Source organism: Triturus cristatus, chromosome 7 (assembly GCF_964204655.1).
Source record: "Triturus cristatus chromosome 7, aTriCri1.1, whole genome shotgun sequence".
NCBI lineage: Eukaryota > Metazoa > Chordata > Amphibia > Caudata > Salamandridae > Triturus > Triturus cristatus.
This window is the reverse complement of record NC_140590.1, coordinates 1,632,705,261-1,632,724,867: the sequence shown is the minus strand read 5'-3', so window position 1 is coordinate 1,632,724,867 and position 19,607 is coordinate 1,632,705,261. Positions and strand designations below refer to the sequence as shown.

Here is a 19,607-nt window from a genome sequence, read left to right as displayed (position 1 = left end):
GCTACTCCGGAACCCATAAAGGATTAGTATTGAATTAGTATAGTGAAATATGAAAGTAATTTGAGTGGTGGATATTTTAGTCAGTTATTTGGATTGAGAAGGGTAGCAGAGGAATAGAAGAGGGACAAATGTTTACATATATATATAGCGCTTGCTACCCATGATGGGGTGTTGAAGAGCTTTTTCGGCGAGTAGCACGCTACTCCGGAACCCATAAAAGATTAGTGGTGAATTAGTATAGTGAAATATGAAAATAATTTGAGTGGTGGATATTAGTCAATTATTTGGTTTGAGAAGGATAGCGGAGGGATAGAAGAGGGAATAAAAGGTCTGCATTTATATAGTGCTTGCTACCTCTAATGAGGTGTTAAAGCGCTTTTTTCGGCAAGTAGCACACTACTCTCGAACCCATAAAGGATTAGTGGTGAATGAGTATAGTGAAATATGAAATTTGAGAAGAGGACATGTTAGCCTGTTATTTTGATTGAAAAGGATAGTGGAGGGATAGAAGAACAAACAATTTAGACTTTTTGTTTTGAGAGGTCATAGCAGTAGTGGGATGCTTGGGATGAGTAAAAAGGGATGTGGAGGGGAGGAGTCAGAGAGAAGAGTTTAGAAAGGCTTGTTTTAGGGAATCAGCATATAAAAGAGGTGTCAGATCGTGCAAGGAGGGGTAGAGTAGGGGAGAATCTAGATAGGGCTATTTTGGGAATCATAGTAGTGGTATGGGGTTTGAGATGAATGAGAGAGTGGATGTAGATGATATATTGATAGAAATATAGGGTGAGAAATAGGGTGGTGCATTGGAAAGAGTAGTAGAAAGAGGTTTGAGATGAGTCAGAGAGTTGAGGTAGAAGATATATTGAGAGAGATGCAGGGTGAGAAATTGGGTAGGTCATTGGATATGCCGAATTAGAAGAAAGTAAGAAATATATAGATCCATAAGTACATGGAAAGGTTATAGATGCATAAAGGAAGTAAGCATATGTAGATTTAAGTTATTGATAGAGGTATAGGGTGAGAAATTGGGTAGTGCATTTAATATGTTTTTTTTAATTATTACTATTATTTTTTACCTCTTTTATATATAGTTTGTACAAGACCACTGCTCACATCCAATTTATTTTTTTTGTTTTACATTCCCCTCTTCAAGTGGGTTACCACCTTCTTTGAGGAATCGGTACCTATGAAAGGTTTGTAACCGCAACTGTGGTCACAAACCACATATATTGCATTCTAGATGGTAATATGGAAGGAATGCCCTAAACATGCACCTTCAAAATTGCAATTCAGTTTGCAATTCTAACCCATTTTGCAAATCTTTGGCAAAGAAAAAAATAATTTTACAAACCATTTTAAAGGAAATAACAGGAAGAAAGCAGGACAATAAAGCCAAATAGACTGCAGCCATGAAAAGTAAAAACTGACACTGCGGCGTTAAGAGTTCCAAGAGTTCCAGTATCCCATCATGCCCCCTCAGTGACATCTATCTCAGTTATTTTGTTTTTACTGTAGAGTTAAAGGATACTAATATAAAAAACCATTAACTTGCTTTATGCCTTTTACAAGGAACGAGGGTGGGTTTCTTATAATTTCAACAGAGATTTCTCTGAAGGAGAAATAGGATTAGAGGTTAGGAATCATTACTCCTCCTTCAGAAGATCACCACCGAAAATCGTAAGCACCGAATAGAATAGCAAGTCCATATCTAATAAAAAGCAGTAGGGCGAGAAAAGATAAATCAAAGAAAACTACACAGAAAGGTGCCCTCCTTTTGCATTTGTTTTAAAATCAGAGCCAAGACAAAAGTGCCTTGCAAAAGTGTTTACAGATCTCCAGGTCTCTATTTTACAAATCTCTGCAACTGGAATATTCCTCAATAAAGCAGAAGCAGCCTTTATACCTTTAGTTGAGTGGACTTTTGGCTTGTCAGACAGAGTTTTATTTGCTTTTTCATAGATTAATAGAATTCAGAGACTATCCACCTGGAGAGTGACTGTTTGGAAGTGGTAAGGTCAATTTACAAAGGAACATCGTTATAAATATTTGTTTGAATTTGCTTATATTTGTTGCTTTATCTAACTAGAACTTAACAATTCTCTTAACGTCTACTATGTGGAGAGAGCTCTCTGCCAGGGAAAGGAGTGCTGTAAGAACGTTGGTAAGGTAACCGTTTGAATTCCATGGTAATCCAAAATAACTATGCAGAGAAATTTAGTGAGTCCACGTAATCAGTTTTTTCTTATGGAATACTGTTAACAGTTCATGGGAACACAATGCCTGAATTTTGTTGACTCTGCGTGCAGATGTTATAGCTAGCCTTACCAAGGGAAAGACTTTTTAATAACCTCTAGGAAGGGCTTAACAACTGGGAACTTGCACAAAGATGTTTGTGAAAGACTTTTCTATAGGCGGTAAAAGATGCCAAATGGACTTTCACTGAAGAAAATTGCAAGAGAATTCCAATCCTGACCTGGTCAAATGAAAAAGATATGGTAATAGTGCTTCTTCTTCTTGGCAGGTAGTAGGGTCAGAGTTGTTTTGAGAACACTAGATGCACAATCCCATACACCGGAAAAATATGATGGATGTGTATCTTCTTTCAGAATGTTCATACACTCCTATGGGGGAGTTCAAGTGCCCGTATTGAATGAGATCCTGAGCTAGGCTGCCAAGTTCAAATATGGCAGGATGAAATAAAGAATCTGGCCCCAAAACGTTTGCAGGATATTCAACGTGCAGTGGAGCTTCCTGTGTGGTCACTGTAACAGGTGAAGAAGAGCTACGAACTACCACTGTCATGGCAACTCCGCTGCTATCAGAATCATTCGGGCTCTTGAGTAATTCAGTTTGATAAAGACTGCTGGTATTGGGGGAATTTCAGAAAAGTGCAACACTTCTGATGGATAGATAACAGTCTCTCCTCTGAATGACAGACATTTACCTTCAAGGTACTCAGAACTGCTCCCAGATAATACAACTGTACAGGAGGTCGATGTTGACTTTTCATGACTGAAATGCAATCCCAGTCAATTTAGAATTGTGACTGTGGAACTGTACATTCTGATGAGCTAGTTTCAATGTTGAGTTCTTGATCAGCCAGTTCCCTAGATATGGGTACAAAAAGATCTTTTGAGTTCTGAGATAGACTGCTACCACAGGCTTGCATTTCAAGAAGGTCCTTAATGTAGGCTTGAGGCCAGCTGGGAGTACCAAATACTGATGATAATTGTGGGGCTACAGGAGATGTAGATCTGGATGGCAAATAGGCTCTTGAGTGTTCGGACGTCTAGATTGTGTCAAACCTCCTGGTCTTCATCTTCCTAAACCACTGAGCAAACTTCTGAATCACCAAAGTAGTTGCCATGCTCCTCAGTGTAGAACGGCGCTTTGACATCGCAAGCGCCCTCAACGTCAAATGTCTTCTACTCTTCAACATCAAATGTCTCCTCCATGTTGAGCCAGTGCACAACAGCAAAGAAGTTGATACAGTATCTTAATTTAATGGGGCACACCACTGTTTCTCATGATGGATTCTCCTTTTGGATCTCTGTCTGGAGGAGTCCTGAGATTGCAACAGGAACAGTGGCAGAGAGCTGATCCTCTCCTCACTCCTCTAAGCCCCTAATTCTTCCTCAAAGGGATCCCTGATGCCCGAGCTGTTCTTCCTAGCCATGAAGGCCAATCATCTCTTGGTCCTTCCGGGTCAGCAAGGAAATAGTTCCGACAGTGGTAACATTTGTCAGGAATGTGGGTAACTAGTAGGCAAAGGATACAAAGACAGTAAGGATATGTTTTTGCCACAAGCTGGGCACTTCACAAAACAAACTGCACATTTGTAAAGTGCAAAAAATATTTTCAGTCAGAAAAGGACAGAAAAACCTCAGGATATCAAAAGACCACAAGAAAGTTGATTAAAAGAAGGTTTGGAAAGATTTTCCATTGAAAAAGGCTGGGTTCAGTGTTCAAGGGTCATGTTGTTATACGGTTCCTACTAATCTAGTAGGACTGTATATTTGGAACAACAAAACAAAATAATATAGAGACTGAGTCTTCTTATATAATTAGTGAATGTTGGTTTGTTTTGGCTAGCTAACAGTGCCACGTCCAAACTCTCAAACCTCAATAGTTATAGATGTAAATTACATCATGACTCAGATTCCCAAGGAAATCGTGGAAACAGATCTAGCCCTTTCGTTTGTCACTCTTGTATGCCTAAAGTGTCACAAAGAAAAGATATAATATTGCATTTTCAAACATTTATTGAAAAGCTCTATTTGCAAATAAAACAGGAACTGCGATTGTAAGAAAGATGAGACATCATTGTAAAGAGCATTATTAGAACAGTGAAAAATACAAACAATTCAATCATCATAATTGTTCATTACACTGCTAATATTATGTTTCTCCTATCTATTGCTAGCCTCTATGCTATAGACAGTATATGAAGAGTACCCATCTGAACGGTTTGTTGGAATGACCAAACCCCAAACCTTGATAGTGTATGTCCGGAACAGAGGCTTTGTGCATCAAATAATGCACCTACGAGTGTACAACTATCATCCTTCGCAGGATGATGGTCGGGGACAGCTGGCCTGCATTTCAGCAGCGTTCTGTGATGACTCCTGCAGAAGGGCACCCCTCACCGACTTAAGCACGGATGCGGATTAAATAATAAAAACAGAAACCTCATGAAACTGTATCAATGGTGCAGGACAATGTGCTAATTAGACTAAAACAGAAGAATCGTCTCTTTGTGAGCACAGAAAATAAAACAATTCCTCGGGTTCTGAATTTGTACTACCCTGTAACTAACTGTACAGACTACTGAATGTCAATGCCTAACAAAAAGAAATATGTACATGGGCCATTCTTGCAATAGAAATACATGCACTAGCACCATTAGAAATTGAAGCTAAATTAACACAAGAACTAAAATGGAAGCTAAATGCAATCCGCATAACAATGTGAGGGGCCGGAATAGAAGAGGAACCTGCCACTGGCAGAGCATGGTAGGGTAATGTGGGGCAGGGAGCACTTAAAGCCGCCATTTTCAGTTTTTACTTTTCAAGGTGGGCCAATAAGAGCGAAGTAACTGTAAGTTCATTGAACTTTCAATAGGGGTTTGACTTTTTATTTCCATTTAATGAAAATCCGATGTGAATACTGGGTCCGATATCTTATTTTTCACAGGATTTGCATCAGTCTATTACACCTAAAAAAAGGGAACTGCAAGCAAAATGTGTCTGCAGTCTTGTGGTTTTCTGTCTGTAGGTACCTCTGCCCGCCCTTATCAGAAGCCATGCAATTGTAATTATAAACACAGACTATTCCTAACGGCTTTTGCGGCCATTTTCAATGCAGGTGCAAAAAACATCCATAATTGCACCAACTAGGTGAGTAATTTGTTTGCATCTTCCAATGGAGACAAGTGTTGTGATGAAGGAGAGAGGATGTTAAAGGGAAACTTAGTGCCAAACTCTGTCACATTCCCCACAATGCCCAAATTAATCTGGATCTTATTTGGAAGTCCATAGTAATTGACTATTAAATGAATGCAACATCTCCGGAAATGACTTGGCACAAACCTTCGTGTATCTCTTTGCATTCCAAATGAACCCTATCCTGGAATCCATCTGCAAAGTGAAATCTGGACAAAGATCTCGCTCTGCAGGCAATTTTTACAAACAGTGAATTTCACCTTGGTAAAATGTTCTGAAGAAATTTCCCCCACCACTACTCTCAATATATCAAGTCAGAGCTTTCTTTACGTCTTGTGTAAAGATGGATCCTTTAACTTGGTTGAATGCTTGAAGCGAGCTAGTAATAATACAGTTTAGTTTAAATGAAATTCAGAGTGAACCTTAGGTGCATTGGGAGAGTAGTCTATCACTAAGAAGTTCATACAAGGTATGCTAGAACACAACTCCCTAAAAGTCTGAAAACTCAAAGGGACTCAAAAGGATATAATCTTCAATCTGGGCTGCAATATGTTCACAGTCTGCACCAATAGCAATGTAGTCATCTGTCAAACAAAAAAGTATAGTTGTAAGTAGGCACTGTATTAATAGCAAACGAAAGTTCAGAGCTCACTATGCATCCACAACATTCACCATTTGATGTTGTGTGCACAGTACATGGTTTGGTGACAGATCTAAAGCACTGGTATAGTCCCCTTATACTTTGCTCACAATTCCCCTTGTATTCCACAAAGACAATTACACTATTAATTTGCTCACAATTCCACTCGCATTCCACATAGACAATTACACTATTAATGAGCTGAATCTGCATTTACTGCAAGACTATTCAATCTAAGAGGGGCATACTTTTCCAGTTTCCTAAAACCCTCTTACAACTGTCCATTTATCTTGATGATGCAGGTAAAGATTAGTTACTTACCTGTAATCCTAGTTCTCTTCCAGGGGTATCCTCATCAAAGTCATAAGCCTTAGAATATCCCCGCCCATGCGCGGGATCCCGGAAAGAGTATATTATATGTGTCCCACATATATATATCCATACATATATACCTATATGTATACACAAGCAACTGCAGCCAATAAACGCTAGAGCTGAAACATGCTGTAAGGAATTTCCACTATACATAAAAAAATAGCATTATAAACACGAGAAACAACATTATAACTTGTTTAGAAACTGTTTTAATGCTCAGAAAACAGCAGAAATTCTTATAAATCACTGAAAGCATAGGAAGCTCCCAGGCTGCATTGCAAATACCCAGTCTAAAAAGACTGAAAAGCTAACTAATAGCTGCATAGCAAAAAACTGACACCGTGCCTTTAAGGCACACCTGACCCCCAACTTCCCATCATGCCTCAGGGGTGGCAGTTAGGTCAGTTGTTCTTTGCGGAGACTAAAAAGTCATGGCACAAAGAAATAATAACCTCTGAAAAAGATAGCACACCTTTGCCCGGGGAGGCGGGAGGGTTGCTTATGACTTTGATGAGGATACCCCTGGAAGAGAACTAGGATTACAGGTAAGTAACTAATTCTTCTCTTCCAGGGGATCCTCATCAATAGTCATAAGCATTAGAATAGAATAGCGAGCCTCACCTCACCCCCCTGCGGGCAAAGGAAAGAAACAGAGAATGAACAGTATGCTTAGCTAGACCAAGCTACCCAAAAAGGTTCCTCAAGGAGGCTTGGCCTACTTGGGCATCCGCCCTGGAATAGGATTCTAGGCAGTAGTGCCTGGTAAAGGTATGAACCTATTTCCAGGTGGCCGCCTTGCAAACCTCTGCCATTGGAATGTCATGCAAGAAAGCTACCGTGGCCGCTTTCCCCCTAGTAGAATGAGCCTTAGGGGCCAAAGGTAAGGGCCTTTTTGCCAGCTGGTAGGCTAGGGTAATGCAGGAAACAATCCATCTGGAAATGGATTTTTTAGCTGCTGGGAAGCCTGTTCTCATGGCGCCATAGTTGACAAATAGTTGATCCGTCTTCCTAATGCCTTTGGTACTTTCTAGGTAGAATTTAAGTACCCTCTTGAGGTCTAAGGAATGAAGCGACCGCTCAGCCGGGGTTGCTGGGTTCGGAAGGAAGGATGGAAGAGAAATGGACTGATTAATATGAAAATCAGACACTACCTTAGGGAGAAAAGATGGATGTGCCCTCAAGACCACTTTGTGCTGGTGAAAAACTGTGTACGGCTCTTTAGTACACAGCGCCTGGATTTCGCTTACTCTGCGTGCCGATGTAATGGCTACCAGAAAAGCGGCCTTCCAAGACAGATGCTGCAAGGAAGCTCTGTGGATTGTGACTCAAAAGGTGGGCCCATCAATTTGGACAATACTAAGTTCAACTCCCACGGAGGAGAAGGGTTTCGAACAGGGGGGTAAACTTTCTTCAATCCCTGTAAGAAGTCCTTGACCACCTGCAGCTGGAAAAAAGAAGGTTGATTGGGAGACCTTCTGTACGCTGTAATGGCAGACAAGTGGACCCTGATTGATGCATACTTTAAGCCTGATCTCGCTAAGTGCAGAAGGTAAGGGAGAATGACATCCTCCTGCCCCTTCGTAGGATCAAGGTGTTTCTCTCTACACCAAATGAAAAACCTCTTCCACTTAAACGCATAAGACGCTCTTGTGGAGGGTCGCTTCGCTTCTTTCAGAATATGCATGCAATCAGGCGGCAGACCTAAATGTCCGTATTGCAGGACCTCAGGAGCCATGCTGTTAAGTTCAGTGAGGGAAGGTTGGGATGCAGAATCCTCCCGCCCATCTTGGACAGCAGGTCCGGCCTGCAAGGCAGTCGCCTGTGAGGTCGCACTGACAGATGGAGAAGGTCCGGGTACCCCCACTGGCGCGGCCAGTCCGGAGCTATGAGGATCATCTTCATGTCGGATCTGAGCAGCTTGGATACCACCTTCGGAATCAGGGGCAGGGGCGGAAAGGCGTAGGCAAATGTCCCTGACCAGTCCATCAAAAGAGCATTCCCCCTGGTCCCTGGATGGTGGAATCTGGACGCGAAGGCGTGGCATTTTGAATTTTCGTCGTCTGAAAACAGATCGATTTCTGGACAACCCCAACAATGGAACAGGTCCGCCACCACTTCGTCGTGTAGCACCCAGGCTGGCTGATCTTCGAAGTGCCTGCTGAGTGCGTCTGCTTTGAGATTCAACTCCCCCGGAAGGTGCACTGCCACTACCGAGAGGTTCCGGGCGAGCAGCCAGTGCCAGATCGCCTGTGCCTCCAGGGAAAGAGGACGTGACCGAGTCCCGCCCTGTTTGTTCAGGTAGAACATGGTTGTGGTGTTGTCGGTCTGCACCAGGACTGAATCGGCCTTGATTGCAGGGAGGAACGCCTTTAGAGCAAGGTGGACTGCCCGGAGTTCCAGCATATTTATGTGGTAGCCCTGCTCTTCTGTAGACCACCGACCCTGTATCTGGAGGCACCCCATGTGGGCCCCCCAACCTTGCAGCGACGCATCTGTCACCACCGATTGCACCAGAAGTGGCTGGTGAAAAGGGACTCCCACCATCAGATTGTCCTGACGAGTCCACCATGCAAGGGAAGATTTCGCCACCTGGGAGAGAGAGATTTGATCTCCCCAACGGCCTGTGGACTGATCCCATTGGTCCTCTAGAGCTTGCTGCAAAGGTCGCATTCGCAGTCTGGCGTTGGGAATGAGAAAAATGCAGGACGCCATGGATCCCAGCAGAGATGCTACCTGCCGGGCTGACGGCCTCTGCATCTGCTGCATAAGCCTGCATTTCCGCTTCATTGAAGACAGTCTCTCCCCCGAAGGATACGCTTTTCCCACGCTTGTGTCCAGAACGGAGCCAAGGTAGTGGATGGTCTGAGTGGGCTGCTGCACGGACTTTGCCATCATGACGTGAAGGCCGAGAGCGTGCAACTGTCTCAGACAGGTCTGGAAGTCTTTCCTCACCTGTTGCTGGGATGGAGCCTTCAGCAACCAGTCGTCTAAGTAAGGGTAGACGAATAGACCCTGCTTGTGTAGGCAAGCCGCCACCACTGCCATACATTTGGTGAAGACTCGCGGAGCCGACTTGAGCCCGAATGGAAGGTCTTTGTACTGATAATGCTTGCTTCCGACCATAAACCGCAGGTACCTGCGGTGATGTCTCGCAATTGAAATGTGGAAGTACGCATCTTGGAGGTCCACCGAACACATCCAATCCCCTACTTGCAGATGTGGACATATTTGATGACGCGCCAACATACGAAACTTCTCCTTGACGATGACTTTGTTTAGGAGACGAAGGTCCAGAATCGGCCGAAACTTGTGCTCTTGATCTTTTTTGGGCACAAGGAAGTACCGGGAGTACACTCCTTTTCTGATTTGCGAAGGAGGAACTTTTTCTATGGCCTGTTTTAGCAGAAGGGCCCTCACCTCCTTTTGGAGCAGCTTTAAGTGGTGAGGACGGGACTTTTTTGGCGGTATGTCTTTTGGACGCGCTCGAAAACGTAGCGCATATCCATTTCGCAGTATATTCAGCACCCAGCGATCTTTTGTGATGCTGTCCCACTCTGCCAGATGTTGTGACGCACTTCCCCCCACTGGAGTGGGCAACGGTCGTAGAGGAAGCCACAGCTCATGACTTTCCTCCTCTTGTGGTAGTGGAGGACTGTGGCTGGTGTCCACCTCTGCCCCTGGTGGACTTTCCGCCTCGAAACTGCGATTTTCCTTGGGTTTTACTCTGAGACCACTGAGGGGTTTGAACCCTCTGTTGAGGCCCCTTGCGTTGGGTGGGTCTAAAACGGCGCTTGAATTATTTTTTCTTCTCCAACCCCACAGCTTTGAGGGTGTCCAGTTCAGTTTTCATGCACCCCATCTCCTCATCCGTGTGAGTGCCGAAGAGGGAGGTGCCAGAGAACGGAAGGTTTAAAATCCGTTGCTGCGCATCCGGCTTGAGCCCCGTCAGCCGCAACCAGGACGACCTCCTGGCGCATACGCTGTGTGTGTAAGAATGGGCTGAGAGCAGTGCACCATCCGCCGCCGTGCTAATCGACTGATTAGCCACCAGTGACCCTTCAGTGACTATTTCTTCGAAGTCCTTTTGGTCCTCCTTTGGGAGCTTGGACTTGAACCGCTCCATAGAGTCCCAGAGAGCCCTATCGTATCTGCCCAACAGCGCCGCCGCGCTGGAGATCTTGAGGGAAGCCGCTGCGGACGAGCAGGCCCTGCGCCCCCAGGAGTCCTGGGTTCTGCTCTCCTTATCCGGAGGAATGGAAGAGGACGCCGATACAGCATGACCCTTTCTTGCAACCGCCACGATTACTGAGTCCGCAGGAGGGTCCATTTTTACAAAGACAGGATCAGAGGTAGCCGGCTTATATTTTTTGAGGATACGAGCCGGAACCGCTTTGACGGTCGCTGGGGTGAGGAAGGTGTCCATGACGGGTTCCATGATCCCTGGGACCAAAGGCAGCAGTGGACGAGAGGCAGACTTCTGATGAAGTGTTTCGAAAATCACTGACGTGGTGACTTGGGGGACTGACATCTCAATCCCCAACTTCTGCGCCACCCTCTGCAGCACCTCATGGTAGGTGTTGATGTCGTCTATGGGCGAGACCCTGGACACTGGGCTGCCCGATAGCGTGGGTGAATAGTCCCTTATTGAGGACCTGGTGGACGAGGAAGATGACATTGATGGTGACCTCTGATCCCGGCGACGATCACAAGCCTGTGATCCGGCTGAACGCCCCGTCCGCCTGGGGGAGCGCGATCTGCGTCGCCGGCTCTTAGGCGACTTCTCACGTGCTGGCCTGGGAGGACTTGCTCTGTCCACTGCCTCCACCAACCGTTGCAGCGGAGAGTCATGCACTTGACTGACATATGTAGGAGAGTAGGGTCTGCTTTCTATGTTCACCCCCACTTTTTGCTTTTGCTTTACTGGTTTTCGACTTAGATGTGGCTGTGGGCCTGCTAACCAGACCCACAGCCCTGCTGTTCTCTCTCTAAATTGATACTATGTACTTTAGGTGCATAACCCATTTGGATAGGATCACCTTATTGGCCCCTGTACAGTGTACCTTAGGTACCCAGGGCATAGGTGTACCCTAGGCCTACCAGGGGCTGCAGCATGTATTATGCCACCCCTGGCCTGGCCTTCCATTATGACACAACTGGCTGATCACTCAGCTGGGGCAAGGTCGTGTAATCACCCCTTGCTTAGGTGTAGTATTCCTATACCTATCTTATATATAGACACATGTGTACCTATCAGCCAATCCTATGGCAGGCCTTAACAATCCTGGAGGCAGAGTGCTTGGTAACATGTGAGATGGTGCTCTAGCATGAGCTGAGCCTGTCTGCAGCTTTCGAAACCATGTCCTTATAGCTGTTCTATGATATAGCCTACCATATACTCCTAAAGTGCCTTATAATCTTAAACGGTTATGGTAACTATGGTTTGGCTTTATCAAAACATGTCGTGTAAGGTGTCTAACACTTTGGAATAATACCCCCATCCCATTTCTGGGGATGAGGATATTATCCCTCCCTTCTAGAGGGAGAAGACATGTTGTAACCTACTTACCCGGTTAAACTTAACCAGAGCCCCAGCATCACAAAATGGATGCTGCTGCCACGACACAAGTCTGACCTCCTGCTGCTGGGAGTGATCCCGGCAAGGGAGGCTTGGACAATAGGTTTCCTGCCATGGGAGGTCCGAGCACCACCCCAGACAGGCCTTAGTGTATTGGGGCAGGGAGAGATGAATGAAACGAGACACTGCCTGGGGCACACAAGGTGCTCCATGCATAGTCCAGTTCAAACCGGTGCTGGGGCACACCAGCCCCAGTCCTGGCGCGAAACTGGACAAAGGGAAGGGGGTGTAACCACCCCTCTCCCAGGTCCCACCCATAAGGCGTGACCTAGCAGGCAACCCAGCCCCCCAGATTAGTATAAGAGTGGTAGCTGGGCCCCAGGAGATTAGATTATCCTGAACCTGCAACTTGCACAGAAACTCTGGACCTTCGACATTCGACGAAAGAAGAAGACTGAAGAATCTCCCTTGTGGCCAAGGAGTGGCTACCCTGTGCAAACAAGCACCATCAAGAGACTACCCTTTGCTTTGCTAAAGTTCTACGAGGGACCGACTGCAGAGCCCGACCAGAGCCTTGACTTCCAGACTTCTCCGACCCTGATCCACATCCACAGCCGAGCTGAGATCCGTGGAGGCGACGAGAGACGTGGGACCTGCTACCTGGGAAAAGTGGCGAGTATCTTCCAGCGCAGCTTCTGAGGTACCCTCGAAGTTGTGCACCGGGGATTGAGAAGCCCCAACCCCAAGCACCATCTGCACCGAAGATCAGCCCCCCACACTCCACGAGTCCTGCGTGGGGCCCTTCTGCATTTTCCTGCTTGCCGCGTCTGTCCGGTTGCTTGCCCGTTGGCTAGCGGCATCTGTGACGACACACCTTGAAATCTTCACTGCAGTGTGATCCCTCCCGTCCCTACGTCTTACTCCCCCCTCAATCCTGTAAAGCGCTCTGATACCCTCACGGGTCTGGTTCGCGCCATATAAAACTGTAAAATAAAATAAATAAATAAAAATAAGAAGCACCCCAGACCTTCCTGGTCTGCACCAGAAGCAAGTCCTCCGTTCTTCGTGGGTTCCGCTTGCCAAGGCTTGGTGAGTCCTAGCTCGACTTCGACGCCGCCGACAGCAAGAGCCTTCGTGGGACAGCTCGCCTCCTGGTCCTGGTCGTCCTCGACGTCTCCTGGTACCCGTGGCTGCAGCGACAAGCTACACCCTTCACCTGCAATCTTCACGACATCGCCTGGTTCCTACCTGGTTCCACGTGGTCACTGGCTAGTGGCCTTGACTCTGTCCCTTCTGCTTGCAGGTATCCTCTCTTCTTGATCCCAGCCTTGGGATCCACCGGACACTCTTCACTGACTGCCTGTCAGCAACTTTCCTTCAGGCATCCATAGAAGTCCACGACGAAACCCGACGCAAGTTCACACCTATGCACCCGCAGCCCGTGGGCTAGGTAACTTGGGTACTTCGGTGCTCACAAGGGTAGTGACTAACCTAGGGTCTAGTTTCCCAGTCTCGACTCTCTAGCTGCTTCAGAAGTGTACTTAAACTGCTTATTCTGAAACTGTACTATTTCTATCGACTATACGCATGACGCGTGAGTGTTTCCACTGAATCCCGTGGGCCTCCCACTTCCTCACTGTTGCTAGTGTAGTGTAGCCCCAGCGATTCCCTAGGCCTATCCTATTTCTGTGACAGTGGTCCTTATACCACTTCTTTAGTATATGGTTTGCGTGGCCCCTAGGGCTTAACTGTATTACTTACCTGTGTGACTTAATGTATGCTTAAATAAGACTGTGTTGTACTTACCTCGAATCTCATAAAGAGTGCTGAGGGTTTGACTAGAATAAATACACTTTATTTTATATATATATCTGTTGTGGTGTCCTTTCATTTGGTATTCAAGGGATTATATATGGTATCACAGCTGGCTTCACATGCCATTCAGAGTTTAGCCTAAGACTGCTCTTGTCCATGCTAGCACTAGGATAGCTTGTCTATAAGGTTGACTTTACAACCAATCACCATAAGGGTTGTTTGGACTGATATAGGGTGTACACTAGAACTAGTGACATCATACATCAGGCCAACTTCTCACAACATATTCCCGCAGTCTCCTTGTAGCCCCTGAGTCCTGCCAATGATGTGCTGGCAGCAGCCATCTGGGCGACAGTCGTACCGCAGAAATGGTCCCTTGAGTCTGAGGGGAAGACCTGCGGAGTTGGCTGGCAGACTCTTGTGGAATTGCCGGTCGTGGAGATGCCTCTGAGCGTGAGGAGGAATGGCGCGAAGCCGACTCCGTCACCAGGACCACCGACCTGTCCGAGGCCTGTCTCGACGTCGAGCGTGGTCTTGACGTCGATCCGTGGCTTCGCCTTTTTTCTCGCCGGGACTCTCCTCTTCTCGACGTCGAACGACGCCTCGATGTGGACCGGCGGCCATGTTCAGCCGGCGAAGAATGCCGCCTCGACGTCGAACGGCGGTGTGAAGCCGACGACGGAGGCCCTCTCTCCCTCGATGCCGAACGCCGTCTTGACGCCGGCGGAGATGCTGCCACTCTCGACGTCGACGTGGATGGTACCCTCGACGCCGCCTGGATGACGACGGCGGAGGACTCTTCCCTCTCGACGTCGATCGCTGATGGAGTCGCGACGACGGAGGGGATCGTGCCCTCGACGACGGAGGGGTGACACTCCTCGACGCCGATCGTCGCCTGGTTGACGACGGCGGAGGTTCCCTGCTCCTCGACGCCGATCGTCGTCGAGATGACGACGGCGGAGGTTCCCTGCTCCTCGACGCCGATGGGTTGACGACGGCGGAGGTTCTCTGCTCCTCGACGCCGATCGTCGCCTGGTTGACGACGGCGGAGGTTCCCTGCTCCTCGACGCCGATCGTCGCCGGGTTGACGACGGCGGAGGGGTGGTGTCTCTCGACGCCGATCCTCGCCGGGTTGACGACGGCGGAGAGGCTCTGGTTCTCGACGCCGATCGCCGCCGAGTTGACGATGGCGGTCTAGACTTCGACGACGAACCTGCTCTCGACGGCGAGCCCGCTGTCGAAGGTCTCTTCATGGAAACATGACCTACCGGAAGATCTTTTCTCAGCGCCGGTCCCGACGCTGAGGTGGAAGGGCGAGAGGACTTGCTTCTAGATGTATCTCTAGGCCTCTTGGAGCCCTTCCTCACCGGAGATCGTCCTCTGGATGGTTGCGCCAGGCCATAAATGCGAATTTGCTCTCTGTCCTTCAAAGTTCTCTTGGACAGGCTCTGGCAGTGAGGACATGTCTTGGAATCATGATCCTCCGGTAGACACAGGATACAGACCCCATGAGAGTCAGTCCTGGCCTTCTTCTTGCCACAAGCAGGGCAAGGATCGAAAAGAGATGGCATTTTAAGGTAGAAAAAATGCCCAAAACTGCCTAAAAAAGACAGCCTCCTACTTCTTTAGATGTAAAACGTCGAAGTAAGGGAAAAAACAGTTGAAAAACAGACAATATTTTCTGACAAACTCAGAAAAAAGTGGAGCTCTGTTGCCAGGATCCTTCCAGAAGGAGCCGGAAAGAACAACTGACCTAACTGCCACCCCTGAGGCATGATGGGAAGTTGGGGGTCAGGTGTGCCTTAAAGGCACGGTGTCAGTTTTTTGCTATGCAGCTATTAGTTAGCTTTTCAGTCTTTTTAGACTGGGTATTTGCAATGCAGCCTGGGAGCTTCCTATGCTTTCAGTGATTTATAAGAATTTCTGCTGTTTTCTGAGCATTAAAACAGTTTCTAAACAAGTTATAATGTTGTTTCTCGTGTTTATAATGCTATTTTTTTATGTATAGTGGAAATTCCTTACAGCATGTTTCAGCTCTAGTGTTTATTGGCTGCAGTTGCTTGTGTATACATATAGGTATATATGTATGGATATATATATGTGGGGCACATATAATATACTGTTTCCGGGATCCCGCACATGGGCGGGAATATTCTAATGCTTATGACTATTGATGAGGATCCCCTGGAAGAGAACTGGGATTTACATGCCTACACAGTATTTCATCATGGTTATGGAGCGTTTCACCTGGATTCTTCACCTGCTGAAAGGTGACAAAACAATAAGCAGAATTAAACCCTGAATCTGGTGTGAGAATCACAACTCACCAATAATTCCCCATTTTTCGGGGATGCCCTTGTCACATGGTCCATGGGGCCATTATCGTTTTTCCCTATGTTAGCATTAGCCTGTTACAGACTGTCTTCTGCTTTGCGCACGTTACTACACAAACTTATATTTCTTGGTGCCACATTGTAACTTTCACATAGAACATGCTATTGTTTTTGCGTTCTGTTCTTTCCTGGGATTTAGTCTGAACACAGGAGACAAGGTCTAACAATAATGTCCCTTGTTATTCTGTTCTGGTCAGGCCCTAGTACCTAGACAAAACATGCAGATGCAGCTCTTGTGTGGGAACATGTACTTTGGTCAGATAGGTATACACAGGTGGGTAACACACACACTTGGAGAGGAATCTTTCCAGAGAAAGGAGCGTGACAACACCTGTGATGAAGATCTTACATCTATAGCCTGAGGTACGGGTCTGCTAAACACTCAAAGATCTTCTGATCTATAATCATTTTGCTTTTGTAGAAGGGGAGGGAGGTTAGGCTACACTGTCGTATATAATGACAGCATCTTTTTTTTATTTACGGACTACTTGCTATGCTAACTGTATTTTTGTTAGGCGTTTTTCTACTTGTTGTGGCCTGTATACTGCATACTAGAGCACGATAGTTAAAATAAACATTTTAAACGTTTCTATTGTCTCTGTCAGATCTTATTGTGGACTGGTATGAGTGTGGCAGCGAAAGGGTGTGTCCTGCAACCGCGATTCCGGGTCGGGAGTGTTATGTTCTGCGGTGTCTAATCACTTGTTCCTCTGTGAGTGAGTAGGAGGGCTAGTGAGACACTATAGCTAGTTGGTCCCCGGGCCCATGGGTACTCAGGTGGTAGGGTGACTCAGTCCTTGCCTAGTAAGGTTCCATGATCCCAAGCATAGTTCTGTGGCTCCGCAGAATCCCTGCAACATGACGCCGCTAACTTTTGGTCTGGTCCTAATTCACGGGATCCATGAGTAGCGCTTGTGCTGATCCACAATACCCTCACACCGGCTCCCGGAGACGTCCGTGGTGGGAGGGCTTTGCCTCCTCAGTTGGTACGGGACACCTATTACTAGAAGCTTTTCAAGCTTGAATTTTAAAAGGTTTTTGACCCGTTTTGTGCTACCGACAGAACCCTTTCTTTCTTTTTGTTATGGCTCAGTTCTGGCACATTGCCGTGTGGCGGTTACACAACATTTGTTACAGAATGGAGTCCCCATCGTCGAGTCTACTGTTGTTTTTGTGGTTGAAGCGGATCCTGCATACTGCTTCAATGTTTTTTATTCATGGGTTACGCTTCTCGCTGTGGATGCGAATGATAATTCCCTTCATGCTTATTCGGTTGCTGCTGTTCCAGAGGCATATCATCCTTATGCGGTGGTTGAAGTTCCTCCTACGGCCTGGGAGCACCAGATTTGGTTTAATGTCGTCCTTCCCCACACTCTTTCTTTCATTCGCATGGGCCCCGTAAGTATTGATGGGGCCACATGGCCTGTATTGGCTGGTTTTACTCCGCATCCTAATTATCCTAATGCTAATTTAGCGGAGGCTCATTTATTGTATGGGCAGGTATGTCTTCTGTATAGACGCCCGATTCAATTGATTTCACATGCCTTTTTGGTGGCGCCACCTGGGGCTGCGCCTCCGGTGCAGGCGCATGGTGGGGGCCTTCTGATTAGCCCTGTTCTTATTAATTCAGTAATGGGAAAACGTCCTCAGGCTCATAAGGACCTTCCATTTTGAATTGCTCAGAAGACTGAACAGCTTGATGCGGCCTTCCCTCACACAGGTCTGTGGAGAAACACAGGATCCTCACAATGTGTTTACCTAGCGGTCTGATTCCTCCTCTGGCAGAATGCAACACCTGGGGGACGAGGTTTGCCTCAGTGTATACACTTTGTTTTGGCACCCCATCCATGAGCGTTCTTCCGAGCGTTCTAAAACAAGTACAGAATGAACACGGGGCAGGTTCTGCCCAGGATTTGGGGATGAAATTGGTGGGTATTTTTCCCTTTGTCTCCGAAATTATTCTTTCTAATAATAAGGGTGAAGCAGTTTGCTTACAGGTTCACCAGCGCCTTTCGGCGGTGGCTGAAATTGATCGAGAATGTGAGTTGCCGATTATTATTGCCGATGTTTATACATCCTTGGGTCGCAATAATTTGGGAGTCAGACCTTCTACTCAGTCTCAGGGGAAACCACCTCCTGAAAAGGTGGGACGTCCAGTCTTTCCTAAAAAGACATGTGACATAATAAACAGCAACAGAAGCCTAGGTCTCGTGCTGGATCCCCACCACCTGACGCTTCTGAACGTAGATATGATTTACGTGACTGCTCTAAAATTAAAACTCCTGAGAGGTTTCAGGTTCCTCATCCTCGTTCTCCTTGTTCCTTTCAAGAATCTTCGGTTCAACAATTTGGCGGAGGGGGACGTCGGAATCGCAGACAAGGCGAGTCCACGCAGCCTAAGAGGGACCCGTAACACCAGTTTGATGTGAAAGTCAAACGGGAGGAACCACCTCCATATCGAGCCCTGTTTCAGAAGAAGAAAGTTGCCGCTTTGACAGCAAAATATCCTCCAGACGATGAGACCCCTCCTCCTGGACAAAAGTTGGGCGTGACTATTCGACAGCGCGGTGGAAGTTACTGTAGTGTGGCAGACACTCCGCCAGTTCGCGTAGCTCCCCCGATAGACTTTATTATGTAGACCTTCAGATTGAATGCGATATTAAACGCACCATAAATGCTAATTTTTGGGACAACTTGACGTCTTATATCATTTTACTAGCGGAGGTGGATTGGCCACCCACGTTTGTTCTTGCTTGTCCTCGTGGCAAGGAGGTGATTCTTCCTTCTTTTTTGCAATATGTCCCGGTTGAGACTAAGCATGCCTATGCTTCGGAGTAGGCTCTTGCCTTATACCGTAGCCAGGCTGGTTGGAATAAAGATGCTCCCTTACATGTTGTGCCTATACGCTCCATTCCTCAGCCACAGCCTCAATAGCCAATTAAACGTGATATTAAGGTGTCTGTTAAAGAAATTCTCACTCAATTGGAGTATCAGGGTGTTATTGAACCCTGTGTGTCTGCAAAGAATAATCTCTTTTTCCGATTTTGAAACCCGATGGTTCATATCGCATTGTTTTGGATTACAGACATTTGAATATCCATACCCGTACCTTTGCGTGCAAAACACGCATATTACAGCACTGATTAATAATATTGTGCGTAAAAAGTTTAAAACAACTTTGGATATTCCAAATGGTTCCTTTAGTCACAATTTGGCTCCTGAGAGCCGTGACGTGTCCGCATTCAGCGCCCTCGGCTCTCAGAGGCACTATGCGAGATTGCCTATGGGGTATAGGAATAGCCCCGGGTATTTTGCATCTTGCATGAGTGGATTGCATCATCTCGCGTTTCTCCACCTTAGGGTACAAA

The 19,607-nt window shown here is 46.7% G+C and overlaps 1 protein-coding gene across 2 annotated transcripts in view; it reads right to left on the bottom strand.

Annotated features, from left to right (window-relative positions):
- TCEA2 (transcription elongation factor A2) overlaps nt 1-19,607 on the bottom strand; it is a 360,970-nt gene that overhangs the window by 95,415 nt on the left and 245,948 nt on the right. For both annotated transcript variants that reach the window (XM_085614606.1, XM_085614605.1), the window contains exon 6: nt 5,969-6,025. In XM_085614606.1, coding sequence (XP_085470732.1) covers nt 5,969-6,025 — 57 coding nt within the window. The remainder of the gene's footprint in view (nt 1-5,968; nt 6,026-19,607) is intronic.